Source organism: Ptychodera flava, unplaced genomic scaffold (genome assembly GCF_041260155.1).
Source record: "Ptychodera flava strain L36383 unplaced genomic scaffold, AS_Pfla_20210202 Scaffold_34__1_contigs__length_2629520_pilon, whole genome shotgun sequence".
In the NCBI taxonomy this organism is placed as follows: domain Eukaryota; kingdom Metazoa; phylum Hemichordata; class Enteropneusta; family Ptychoderidae; genus Ptychodera; species Ptychodera flava.
The window spans coordinates 231081-245551 of record NW_027248356.1 but is presented as its reverse complement, the minus strand read 5'-3'; the positions used below and the strand labels follow the sequence as shown (position 1 = coordinate 245551).

At 39.4% G+C, this 14471-nt stretch overlaps 1 protein-coding gene and 1 long non-coding RNA gene across 2 annotated transcripts in view; one reads left to right on the top strand and one right to left on the bottom strand.

The window, feature by feature from the left end:
- LOC139127663 (uncharacterized) overlaps positions 1-14471 on the bottom strand; it is a 155244-nt gene that overhangs the window by 116247 nt on the left and 24526 nt on the right. The window lies entirely within an intron of this gene.
- Positions 9494-13271, top strand: LOC139127685 (DNA polymerase III PolC-type-like). Its single transcript, XM_070693587.1, has 2 exons — positions 9494-10255; positions 12628-13271. The coding sequence occupies exons 1-2, from the start codon at positions 9874-9876 to the stop codon at positions 13269-13271; spliced, it is 1026 nt and encodes a 341-aa protein (XP_070549688.1). The 5' UTR covers positions 9494-9873.

Genomic DNA, 14471 nt, shown 5'->3' with positions numbered 1-14471 from the left:
TAAAGACACAGTGAATACCAGTACTGCAAAGAAAGAAAAATATGTCAGCGATAGGTTGTCTAGCTATGATTAACTAAAATGATTTAAATTTCATATTAAACATTTTGATTTTACATTCAATGCACATTATGCATTTCCTCTGTGAACAACATTCTCCGAATAGCCACTGTAAAACTGAAATCAGACGGGATTCTTGATCAGTGTCATTATTCTAATTCAGCACAGATTTGTGCAATTCTGACATATAAATCCAATAGGAAACTAATACACCATTATCAGTTGATGTTTCAATTGCAGCTGGACTGCACAAAATTTACAATCTTTGTACAAAGTACCAACTATGTTATCATCACCACAAATATATGCATCTGAAATATCATCAGAATAATTTGCAAATTGTTCAGAAATTTTAGAACACTGCTAAAAAAATATGGACTAAAGCAATAAAAAAATACACACTAAAGATGGGCTAAATTATTGAAATGAAATAACATACCAGTAATAAATATGCATATGTTGAAACAAACTGTGGACTACACTTCATTTTTCAACATTTTAAACTGAAATGTTTAGCCATAATTTGAACGCCACACTATGACACAGAGGGGTAATTTTAAAATTCGTTTTACAACTGAATGAAATTCATCGACCGTCATATCTTGAACACAGAAATGCCTTGCTATATTGTGAATGTTTCCGGTGGCGATAGCTCACTGTCCGTGCACCGCCGTACAATGGTCGGAAAGAAAAATGCGCAGTTACATTTTGCAACACATGGGTTATAAACGTTTGATAATTGTTGTTTATTTAGAAGTGTTAAATGTCTTTACATATTCTTTGCCCCACTTCCGCACGCTCGTATTTCTCTTGATATTGCGTTTACTGAGAAAATTTACCTCATGGCCCCAATTGACATGCCGAAGGGCATGAAAACGCTTCCGCCAATCATAGCAACGATTACGTCTTACGATATCTTGTAATGTCGAATGTATTGGAAAGCGTGCGGAAGAACGCTCAATCTGATTGGCATAAAAAATGACGCCATTTGGGGAATTGTGTTTAACGGGAAAACGGCGTGGTCTACAAGTTCTATCGGGACATTTTGGCAAGTTTCACGATATCAGTGAAAATACAAGATATAGTAATCTACTAAAGTGAAACCAGGAGGGTCATTTGTTTTCAGACTCGGTATGCTAAAATGAAAATATATCCTAGTTTGAACCATGTAAACACCACATTTTGCTTACTCCGCTATGTCCGTGACAGCACAACCTACAGGGGCCCCCAACTCGTACTCCACAAAAGTTACGATGCCCAAAAACAACCAAAATTTCTCGCAAATCGGGGTTGAACTTTCAGTTTCCACTATAAGAAGCTGCAGTGTCAACACAATTAACATATTTGACGTCATATTAATTAGCTCTGCCCAACCAAGTCATAGGCCAATCATGAGAGGGTCATTTTCAGTGATTGACTTTGAAAGGGACGCTGGTGACATCATGGTCTCAGTTGGTGACCATTGACATTCAAATGAGCAGTTTTTACAACTCCAGCTCGAAATACTGCTCACGAGACTAGACGGTAGTGGGGACGGAGGTACGGAGGCAAGCGGACGGAAAGGATCTAGGCTATCAGTGACGTGCTTTGGATAACTTTCGAGGCTGTTTCTTTCCGCACACAGCTTCTCAACTCTCATTCACTCACAGATATTATCGGTACACGCAAAGTTAACACATGCTCTAAATACAGATACAAAAATAAACCTCTTACCGAATGTCGTACTGGCTCCACTGGTGTGACTGTAGATAGACATAGCAGTAACTGAATCTCGTAGCGACACACAGAAACCAAAAATCAGACCTCTAGCTCTATTGGCTCGCTCAAAATTAGATATGCGCATAATTAATGAGGTACAATATGTGGCGTCATAAGGTGTCCCATCATACCAAATATGAAGGGTGTAGCACTTGTGGTTACTGAGTTTTGGACAAATATGTATATTTGAGGTCAAAGGTCACCGAGGTCACATGACATTTTGTCAAAATAATTGTATTGCTAAGTTATCCCTATATACCAAAATCAGACCTCTAGCTCTATTTGTTCACTGAAAATTAGATATGCACATAATTAATGAGGTACAATATGTGGCATCATAAGGTGTCCCATTATACCAAATATGAAGGGTGTAGCACTTGTGGTTACTGAGTTATGGACAAATATGTATATTTGAGGTCAAAGGTCACCGAGGTCACATGACATTTTGTCAAAAAAAATTGTATTGCTAAGTTATCCCTATAGACCTCTAGCTCTTTTGGCTCGCTCAAAATTAGATATGTGCATAATTAATGAGGAACAATATGTGGCGTCATAAGGTGTCCCATTATACCAAATATGAAGGGTGTAGCACTTGTGGTTACTGAGTTATGGACAAATATGTATATTTGAGGTCAAAGGTCACCGAGGTCACGTGACATTTTGTCAAAATAATTGTATTGCTAAGTTATCCCTATATACCAAAAATCAGACCTCTAGCTCTATTGGCTCGCTCAAAATTAGATATGTGCATAATTAATGAGGTACAATATGTGGCGTCATAAGGTGTCCCATCATACCAATATGAAGAGTGTAGCACTTGTGGTTACTGAGTTATGGACAAATATGTATATTTGAGGTCAAAGGTCATTGAGGTCACGTGACATTTTGTCAAAAAAATTGTATTGCTAAGTTATCCATATATACCAAAAATCAGACCTCTGGCTCTATTGGCTCGCTCAAAATTAGATATGCACATAATTAATGAGGAACAATATGTGGTGTCATAAGGTGTCCCATCATACCAAATATGAAGGGTGTAGCATTAATGATTACTGAGTTATGGACAAATATGTATATTTGAGGTCAAAGGTCACCAAGGTCACAGGACATTTTATCAAAAAATTGTATCGCTAAGTTATCCCTATATACCAAAAATAAGACCTCTAGCTCTCTTGGCTTGCTCAAAATTAGATATGCACATAATTAATGAGGTACAATATGTGTCGTCATAGGGTGTCCCATCATACCATATATGAAAGGTTTAGCACTTGTGGTTACCAAGTTATGGACAAATATGTATATTTGAGGTCAAAGGTCACGTGACATTTTGTCAAAGCGTCTGAGATATCTGCGTGAATGGATGGACTCACATGGATGGACTAACGGACTGACATGACCCAATCTATGAGCCCCCTGGACTTTATCTGTGGGGACTAAAAACTGTGTCACTGCATCCTTTTTGCAATATGAATACGATGAGAAACTAAATTTTTATTTTTCTTGGCCTTATACATGGGAGTCTATGGACTGCCTTATACATGGGAGTCTATGGACTGCCTTATACATGGGAGTCTATGGACTGCCTTATACATGGGAGTCTATGGACTGCCTTAACGATGCGACTCAGGTTCAAAGGTCAATTTTAGCAATTTTTTTTTTATTTCAAATTTCGAACCACTGACACGTGGTCTTTCTTTTGGGGAAAGGTGTTGGGTCACATCGTACCGGGAAATTCCTGAAATATTACTAAAATGGCAAACTATCAGCTACACCGCGTGCCATTATTTCCCTTTTGTCTTAACGGTCGCGGATTACCGACCACGATATCTTTGATAAACACGCAGAGATTATGTATAGGCTTTGCGGTATAGTGCGCATGCGCTAGCTTCAACGTTAGGCTCAGCGTTTTGAACCCCGCATGTATCGGTACGGCAAACACGTCGAGCAGACCAAAGCCGGCGCTCGCGCTCCGTTCCGTCGAAAAAGCAAGCGAGGTCCACAAAAGCGGACCTGAAAAGACGGCAACGTGCGCAAAGGTCGATTTAAATGTAAAACAGTCCGACTTTGGCTCATACTCCCTGCACTAACGATCAAGAATGCAGTGCAGAGTCAGATTTGGCCGAGGACGCAGACGATAACGGAGACGCGACGTGCTCAGTTCAACATCTATGAAGTATTTGACACGCTGCTTTTCGAACATATTAGGCTATGCTGATTACAAACCCGAGTCAAAAATTAGCCTGAGCGAGATGAAACTTCTGTTAGTTGCGATAATTTTATCACTCTTGCTGTACATGCTTGGTGTTAGTATCGTGTTCTTTTATATTTTTAAACTCGAGTTTTCTATCGTTCAGTCTTTTCGTGTCTGCTGATAAACCTTGAACAACACCGTACCCGACATCACGCGACATTTATGTCAAGGAGTTTCCCAAACCAGTGCAGGAGTTTCATACACACATAATGTAGATTCACAAGAGCAAGTTCACCGATCTGCTAATTTTTCGAAACGAAATGCAAATATTTTTTTTATTTCATGCCTTTTCTTTCTTTAAATATAACCCAAAAATTAAATTACGTCAAACGTGAATTGCGAGGGTTCACAAATGATTCTTGTGTGCGTGTTGTCTAAACTTATCAATTACCCGCAGACTCCACAGCTGCCAGCTGGACCTCAACACTGAACGTAAAACAAACCCGGCTGAACTTCTAGAAGTGCTCAAACTAGCAATTTTTGCTATATGAGGTCAGTCATCGAAAGTTTGACTAAAAGTAAAAATCTCCAAAATAATTATGTGTGCGCTGGTATTGCGCAAGTCGAGTGACTCCACTGTAGACTAGTCGATACTCTGTCTCTCGGAACACGCTGTCGATGACAGCCTGCACTGTTCTACGCTACGGCGTGATTATTATTAGTTTGATAAAATCGGTACAAGAACACATATAAATAAAGTTTGAAAAATAACACGAGTAAATCTCTCCCGTCGTAACGAAGGGCAACAAGTTTGCAGTGCGGTGCAAAAGCTAAGAAATACGACAGACATTTTATGTTGTCAAGAGTTACATGTGTTCGTCTCATCTTGAGGCACGGGCATTCTGTTGTTCTTAAATGATGGTGTATAAGCGTGTAAACATAATTTCGTATTTTAGTTTCCGTTTGCCGCTGGAGAACTTACATCGTGATTTAAAAAAAAATAAAAGCCTAAAAAAATGAGGTATTATTAATACAAAAGAAACAGTCGCATTCTGCTTGTTCACCTAACTGATTATTCTTTCTCACGCCCGGTCTCTCTGCACCGCGGCATGCACGGCAGAGTTCTTACCAGCGCGTATTTACCGCAATCATGAAGCGCGTAGAATGACGATGGTACGTTGCTATGACTGCAGTGTACATGAGCGCGGTGGCTGGAACGTGCACGCGACGACAGCTATGCACGCGAGCGCCTCTGAACTGTCGTCTGCTGTCCCGGCCTCAGAGATGTATATATACACAAGGGTATGCTCATATGAACATGGAACCTGACGATGTGCGTTACAAAAAAGGGGGAGAGGGGGGACAGATATTATTACCCTCTGAAACGTCTGCAAATGGTAAACACATTTTTTTTTTTTAAATGTAACTCACTGACAATAGAAAGTAAAATACAGAATGAAAACAAAGAAAAAAATGTGAAAATGTAACCCTTGACCTGCCAGGCTTGTTCACGTTCCGTTCGACCAAAACAGACTGAGTGAAAAGAAATGCACATTTGAAATAATCTTTCGGGTTCTATCGAAAGGCTTTCACTAAAACTGAAAAAATTTAAATGTTCTTCTTTGAATATTATATTGGAAGGTTTTTACTACGAAGAGAAATAAAAAATATGTCCTTTCTTCTGCGCATGACGAAACCACAGAACGGCATTTGCTATATTAGCGTATTTTGCGACGTTCGAACATCCAAAGTCGCTACCGGATAACGGCAATTTGTAACGCACATAGTCAGGATTAGCGATGCATTTATTCTCGTCATATTTCGAATATCTACTACATGTCTATCATTTTCATAACTTGATTGTGCTACGATGCCATTTCAAATTTCATACGTCGTTTTCGCGACGGAATTCGACTCATTCATCAGTAAATAATATCGTCGAGAAATGATTTGCATACCCTTGTGTATATATATCATTTATGTGAAACGACACAGTGTAGGTCGCGCGCGTACCTATAGTACGCGTATATATGCGTGTGTCGTTCCGCCGCGACGTTTAGCATCGAAAGAATACGGTCGATCCCGATGAGGTCGCTTGTAACGTTCCCGTAGACACGTCCGACCTTGATCTGGTTTTGTAGCTAAGTAGGCATTTCAATCTGAACGGCATTCTGTTATAAATTTCTTACACAGTTATGATGAAACTCCCATTGATGTTTTCAATTGCTTGAAGGAATATAAGATCTTAAAACAACTAGAGGGCGTCGGGCTGGTAAACGTACTCGTCGTAGATCTTCTACAGGTAAACCAAGGGAACTAACTACTGTACAAGCTACTGTACAAGCCCCTTAGAAGATCGATCTTCTAACACTAGCCATATGGAATGTCCAGTCATTGGGTAACAAATCAGTGGAAGTTGCTGATTACATCGTAGAGAAAGGCATGGACATTTTCTGTGTTACAGAATCATGGCTAACGGAATCCGGAGAGGAAACTATTATCAATGACTGTACACTGAATGGATATTCTCTCCAACACCAGTCCCGTAAAGAGAAGTCAACCACTGGTGTTATCCATAACGCTTATTCACAAATCAACTTTGAAATTAACTTCTCGGAAACCTGAACGTGACATCAGTACATTTGAAGCCTCAGAAGCAACCTTTCGATACAATGGCATCGCACTCAAAATTGTCATTGTTTATCATCCCCTTCCAAGTGTTAAAAACAAGCTGACAGTCACTCAATTCCTTCGTGAGTTTGGATCAACAATTGTGCAACGAATATAATTCTTATTGGTGACTTTAACATCCATGTGGACAATGTCAATGATACCAATGCCAGTTAATTTACAGATCTTCTGTCTTCACTCTAACTTAACTCATATTATTGATCAGCCTCCCCATAAACACGGACATACCCGTACATTGGATTTGGTAATATGCAATAGTGATTCACTCGTATCATCCCTCTCTGTAGATGGCTTCCGCTCCTCTGATCACAATCCGATTGTTGCAAAGTTATCTCTCCCAAAACCACATCGTCTCAAAAAAAGAATTTTCATATCGTCAACTGAGTAAACTTTCAACTACGGATTTGTTGAAAGACCTTGACAGCATTGCAGTATTCTCTGATCCACCACGTGATCTGAATGATGCCGTTCATACCTATAATTCAAACTCTCTGAACTTCTTGACAAGCATGCACCAATGAAAACGTGTATAGTTATTGTAAGACCAAATTATAAGTGGTATACACCTGAAATTGCAGTTGCCAAGAAAACTAGACGCTCTATGAAAAACAGTGGCGTAACTCGAAATTCACCGACAAATTTACCGTGAATCCTGCAAAACTATCAATGCCCTCATCCGAAATGCCAATGTAAACTACTGTAAATATCTCATCGAAAAGAATACACATGATTAGAAGTCCCTCTTCAAAATTGTATCATCAATTTCATCATCACCAAATAACAATGTTCTTCCGTCCCACACATCTGCATTGGAATTAAGTAACCTTTTCAGTGACTTTTTCACTAAAAAGATCACGGACATCCGCTCAAGTCTACATGGTTAAAGCTCATCTGATGATTTTGGTGATATGGAAGACATTTCCCCAGTATCCTTTGATCATTTTCAACCAGTCTCAGAGGAGAAAATCTGTGCGCTCATCAAGGATTCGCCAAATAAAACATGCAGTTTGGATCTATTTCCAACATCATTTGTCAAGCTGTGTCTTGATAAGCTGCTCCTGATTATCACATGGATTGTTAATCTGTCACTGGAATCTGGCTTTTTACCCCATTCTTTGAAGTCTGCAGTCGTCAGGCCGCTCATAAAGAAACCGACCCTTGATCCAGAAATTCTCGAAAACTTCCGTCCAATCTCCAATTTACCTTTTCTGTCGAATGTAATTGAAAAGGTCGTTGCTGCTCAGCTGAAAGACTTCTTGAACCAAAACAATCTACTCGATCCACTACAATCTGCCTACAGACAATATCATAGTACAGAAACAGCACTCCTCCTTGTTCATAACGATATTCTCACTGCTCTTGACTCTGGACAAATTGTTTTACTGGTTCTATTGGTATCTATCTGCAGCTTTTGATACCATTGATCACGACATACTTTTACAGCGTTTATCAAATCTTGGATCAAATCTACTCCTCTTCAATGGCTTCGTTCATATCTCGCAGGCAGATCCTAGTCAGTTACATTAAATGGACAAAGATCACTGCCTCAAATGCTGCGATACGGAGTTCCTCAGGGGTCTGTTCTTGGACCTCTCTTGTTTCTAATCTACATATCACCACTCGGACAGCTCATCCACAACCATAAACTCCAGTTCCATCAATTCGCTGATGACAATCAGCTGTACCTGTCTTTCAAGAAATCCAATACCACGTCTGCCGTATCTTCTGTTGAAGAAACTGTTAATGATATTATGAGCTGAATGACACAAAACAAGCTGAAGTTAAACAACTCTAAAACGGAGGTCATTTTAATTCGATCTAAATTTGACCATTCACCAGCGCCTTTCACTGACATCAACATCTGTTCCAGTGTTATTGAAACCACTTCATTTGCGAGGAACATCGGTGTAATATTTGATGACAACCATACATTCCAACAACATATTGGTGCCACTTGCAACTTGCTATTCACTTCCTCCTTCGCAAAATTGGTCGTATCAGAAAGTACTTGTCTGGAGATTCCTGTGCCACCCTCGTCCACGCCGTTATATCTTCAAAGCTTGACTACTGCAATGCTCTACTATATGGCTTGCCTGATACACAATTACAGCGGTTACAATGTGCCCAAAACACAGCAGCTAGAATTGTTACAAAGACCAGGAAATCCGACCACATTACCCCCATACTTATGCAACTTCACTGGCTTCCAGTACATCATCGCATTGTATACAAACTTTTGCTGATTACTTACAAAGCCCTAAATGGACAAGCTCCACAATATCTCAGGAATTTAACAACACCTTGTGCCTCATCACGTGTTCTTCGTTCATCTGATAAATGCCTTCTGCACACACCTAGATGGAATCTGACTACCTATGGTCGCCGCTCCTTCTCTGTAGCAGCTCCTGTCCTTTGGAACTCTTTGCCCCTGGACATAAAAACCTCTCCTAATGTCAACATTTTCAAAGATGCTTAAAAACTTACATCTTCCAGAGAGCATTTTCATTGTAACTCTACGCGCCACTGAGCATTGTTTAACTTTGGATATCAGGTGCTATACAAATTTTCTAGATAGATAGATAGATAGAAACAAATCAATGTGCATATGTATATGACATATTAATCCTTGTACCAAGTTTGAATAAAATCACTCCAGGCATTTTGGAGATATCTGTGTGAACGGACGCACGCACGCATGCACGCACATGACCAAACCTATAAGTCCCCCCCCTGGACATGACCAAACCTATAAGTCCCCCGGACGGTGTCCATGGGGACTAAAAAATGTGTAGGCTAGGTTCAAGTCAAGCTAATGAAAGTTTAAATAACTGTGTTGCATCTAAGGCACCCAAATCTCACCATTATAGTGGATCAGAAAGTTTAAATTACAGGGTAAGCGCAGCCGTAGCACAGAAGAATGAAGGCAGTTCATATCGATCTGACGTGAGTCATGTTATCAGCAGTATAGCTTTAGTTTTATAAATCTTAGCTGTCAATAGTGACATTCAAAACTTAGATATTTTACAGAATAGAACTGATGATATACTGTAGTTAGTCTTCACATAGCTTTAAAGGAAGGTGGCAGCAAAATTTTGTCAATTAAATATTAAACTGATCGGGCAGTCAGTACTAAATGATAAGAACCAGGAATAAATGCATATGAGGGTGTGCATGTCATGTTATACCCATTTTCCATGAAATATAGTGTAACATTTTTTACATTTTCACTTAAACAGGTATATGAGAAAATTGGCTTATCACCTGGCAGATACACAAAAACTCACAGTGAAAAATCTGAACAGGTGAGAAAGCGCCAGAAAGATGTGCAGACTGCTGTTAAATTCAAGAGACGGCGTATAGAGTTAAAAGAAAATAGGTATAAGAGCAACTCATCCCAAGAAGTAAGAGAAGGAGCTAGCTACAAAACCAACATTGGCCTTACTGTCCCATTGCCAGATGTAGAGGAAATACCAGGACCTGTTACAGTTCCTTTGCGAATACCAATCCAACATGATAATGTCAGTTTTGTGGTATTTGATCTGGAAACAACAGGCTTAGGTAAGGGGATTCATAGTGTGTTTGTATTTTTCAACAAAATGCAGTTCCACTGGAAAATTTTATAATGATTAATAGAAGCTCACACCTCCAAGGACCTGGGATAAGATAGCTCACACGAGTTGGGGATATCATAGAGCCATAGGGTAGTATGAGACAAAATATCCCCAATAAGTGTGACAAGTCTTATCCCAGGTCCTTGATGAGTGCGATTCTTTTTATCACGTGACCAGAAAATGCATTAAAATCAAGCCAGTCAACATAACCATTATTAAAATTTGGCACAGCACAGACGTCTGTAAGTAAAAAACTGTTACGTAATTTCTGACTGTATGCAGTGCTGTGAGTACAGCACTGAAACACTGGTGTACACACAGAAATGTATCCAAAGCTGGGTCACATGTCCTGTAACAGGGTCTGTAAATTCATCAGTTTTCCAGGGTTCTCAAACATTTTTGAAGTAGGAGGAAAATTCAGAAAAGTAGGTGGTTAGCTTCTGTCTGCAACCAGGTTCCCAGGGTGGGGGGGTGTTTAAGAATTTTTCTTTAATTGAAGACATTTCTGAGCAATTGCATGCATTCTTATACAGTGTATAAAAGGCTACCGGTATTCCAACATACACACAGGGGAGGGTTTCAGAGACGGGGTCCCCATCCCTGTGGGCAAGAAATTTTTAAATTTTGAAGTCATTTGGAGTAATTTTATGCATTCTTGTACAGTATTAAAGACCTTTTCAGCATACAGAATAATCATTAACATTGTCAATTACAACATGTTTTCAAGGGATAAAGTTTTAAAAAACGTCAGAAAATTTAATTTGATATCACTCAGGCCTGTCAACTGCATTCAGTTGACAAGGATAATAGCAAAATTTCACCAGACTGTTGTGTACGGTAGAATTACGTTTAGCTCATGACTTGAACAAACATTTTGAAATACATCATAGAACGGGGTTTTTCACAACCCAGAAAATGATCCGCTAGAATCCTGACCAGCCTGGCTGTACAAAGTTTTTTACTGATTTAAATAAACTTGATTGAAGATACAGTAAAACAATTTTCAGTAATTTTATTAATTCACTGTACTAATTTCACAATAAAACGAATCCGCGAGCTGATTGTAGATTTTTTGGTGATGTTGATTATAATTGAAAAAGAGAGTTAAATTTCAGTGTTCATGTTTGATAAAACCTCAAAACAACGACATTGAACGCCAGCCTGTACTACACTGTGTGTGTGTACAAAGCACTGGCAGTCAATTGTAACACAGTACACACAACATGATATCGGTCAACCTGAAATTTGACACTGTGACGTAGTGTTTCAAAAGTACGAAAAGTGAGACCAAGTAATTTTTGTTTATTTAGATTTGATCTAAAGCTCCCAAAACCAACAGACAAAGTCCTACACTTACGCAAAAAATCAAAGTTTTCAAGCGTCGACTTTCTCTTCCGCGATGCACACAACCACGGCCCCTCCACAGAACGCGATGTCAATCGACTTGAATATTGATGGATTGACATGGCATTTCAAAGTATAAAAAATGAGACTCAGTAACTTTTGGTCGCTTTAGATTTGATCAAAAACCTACCAAACCCATCAGACAAGGCCCTACTCCTACGCAGAAAACCAAAGCTCTCAAGCATCGACTTTCTCTTCCGTGTTTGAGCGAAACAAAAGTCAGCTTCATTCAGAAATGGTCGGCTATTCACGGGCACAATGTAATTGTATGTTAGTCCAATTTTCGGCTATACCCGATGTGAACTCGGAATAATTCGGCCTGTGATCAAGCAAGCAAGGTTGACCTCGAGAGCGATTCCCAGTATGAGTAGAACACGTTCGCTGATCGCGGTACTACAGTGATAGCAACAAGTTCACTGCATAAATTGCTGGACTACATAGCCACATCGGTACTTCTGAAATATTATCTCCGGCTTGCAAGACCACCAAAAATGTCAAAATATTGTTATCAAACCATAATGTCCGGGCAAGAGAGCGAAACAGTGCTGAAAAGTAGCCGGCCAAAATACGAATGTAGCCGGTCAATTTGGCCGGCATCCTGCTAAAAATGACACACCGAGTTTTCAGAAACTTTTTCAAGTTATTTGTGGTACCACCACTATTTCGTGATTCAAGATGACCCCATTGCCTTTGTAATTTCGATATATTCCTTGGAAGTGGTAAATTTCATAGTTACCTTGAATGATAATGATTATTGGACCTGATTTAATGTCTATTGCAGCTGGTGCCAGGGCTTTACAGAACACATATGAACTAAAATGGTAAAACAACTTACCAGCAAATATTGTGATAAAGAATTGTTGCAATATCAGAAAATAGATTGAAATTTCATGAATTATTCACTTTCTTTTCCAGACTCTCAGGCAGATATTGTGCAGATTGCAGTGGTATGTGGTGATAAAAAGTTCAACTGCTACATATTTCCATCCAAACCAATGAGTTTTGGTGCTGAAATGGCTACACACATAACAGTGAATCACACAACTGGTAAAATGTTCTACAAGGGTGCACAGATCGAGTCAGTTTCAACACAAAGCGGACTTTCTGATTTTTTAGACTGGCTAAAATCAATAATGTGTCCTGTTTTGGTGTGTCATAATGGCTATTTGTACGATAGCCGTGTTCTCTGTAGATCCTTGCACAAGTATAACATGCTGAGTGAATTTAGATCATGTTGTGAAGGATTCATTGATACACTATCATATTTCAGAAATATGTATGTAAACCAAAATTCATATAAGCAAGAAGCTCTTGTCAATAATATCTTAGGGAAGCACTATAATGCTCACAATGCACAGAGTGACGTTGAAGCATTGCAAGAGCTCTTTCTGCATGTTGAGCCAAAACAGAGCATCAAGTACTCCTTCACTATTGAAAATATTCTTGATGCAATCACTTTCCAGGAGCAAAAGAAAACATATATATTATATAATCATTGGATTTGTCAACCAGTCATTTGTACGGTGATGTTTACAGTACCAGAATCACATAACTTGTAACCGCATTTTGCGGTATGCGGCAAACATGCGGTAACTGTGGGGTAGCATTGTTCTCTCCCGCAAGGTCTGCGGTATCTATTGTTTCATGCCCACTTCCCATTGTTTTATTGCCGTAAACACTGCGGCAACGCGTTTGCGGGAACTCACTGATGCCTCAAAACATGCGGCAACAGCAGTGCGGCAACACACTGACAACTCAAATGCTGCGGTAACACCTTGTTGCGATCGCATTCTATTGTTCTAAATGTTGAAACTTGTGCGGCAACTGAGTGATTGACAGCTTCAAAACCACAGCTGAAGAAATTGCGACTCTGTAGGCCTACTACAAACCAAATATAAATGCAAATATGAACTTCACGGAGTGGTCAACTGTAGGCCTACACAGCAAGACAGGAAAGGTGATTGGGAGTCAACTTAGCATGCTATTCACAGTAATTGAGCACCAAACGCCAAAATTGTAAAGGAAATATAAATCATGTCTTTCTGTTTGGTATACAATACAATGAATAGCCTATCACTGTAAAAGATTTCTCTGGCTGGGTGGGCCGGGTGCGGTATGTTGCGAGTTTGAATCCGATAGATAATTTAATAAATTTCTTAAATATGACATCACTGATCTAAGAGAGACATGATGTCGAAGAGAAATTTATTCAATGATTATGACCATCAGGTAAGTCACGGTCCGGTGGTAAGTTGATGCCACAACACATCGCAGAAGACATGTTTTCTATTTTTCAATGCAAGAAGTGAATGCCGGTGAACTCAGAACTGATCACTGATCTAGTACCAGTCATTTCAACTTTAGTGGTTCGTATATGCTCAAATACAGTTTTAAAATTTCCAAAAGTACGATCCACGACTAAAAATGTAGAATTTTTGTTGAAATAAAGCTTTCCTCGTTTTCACTCACAAATTATCTTCAACCGATCATGACACCCGTTCCATAGCTTCATGTTTGTACGGTATCATGCGAGGAGGTGAAAAATGACCATGTACTCCCTTGTGACGGCGTCAAAGTGTATGGCGATAATCTAGGATTAGTGGTGTAAAGTTTTCAATGACAGTTAATTGCGAACAATAATTCTACAGACGCATTTATTTCTCTTCGGACGGGGCACCCATGCGCAGCATAATCTGCTTGATTGATCGTGAAACTAACAGGGAGTCTGTAAAAACAACTGGTCATCGGTGTAGTGCACA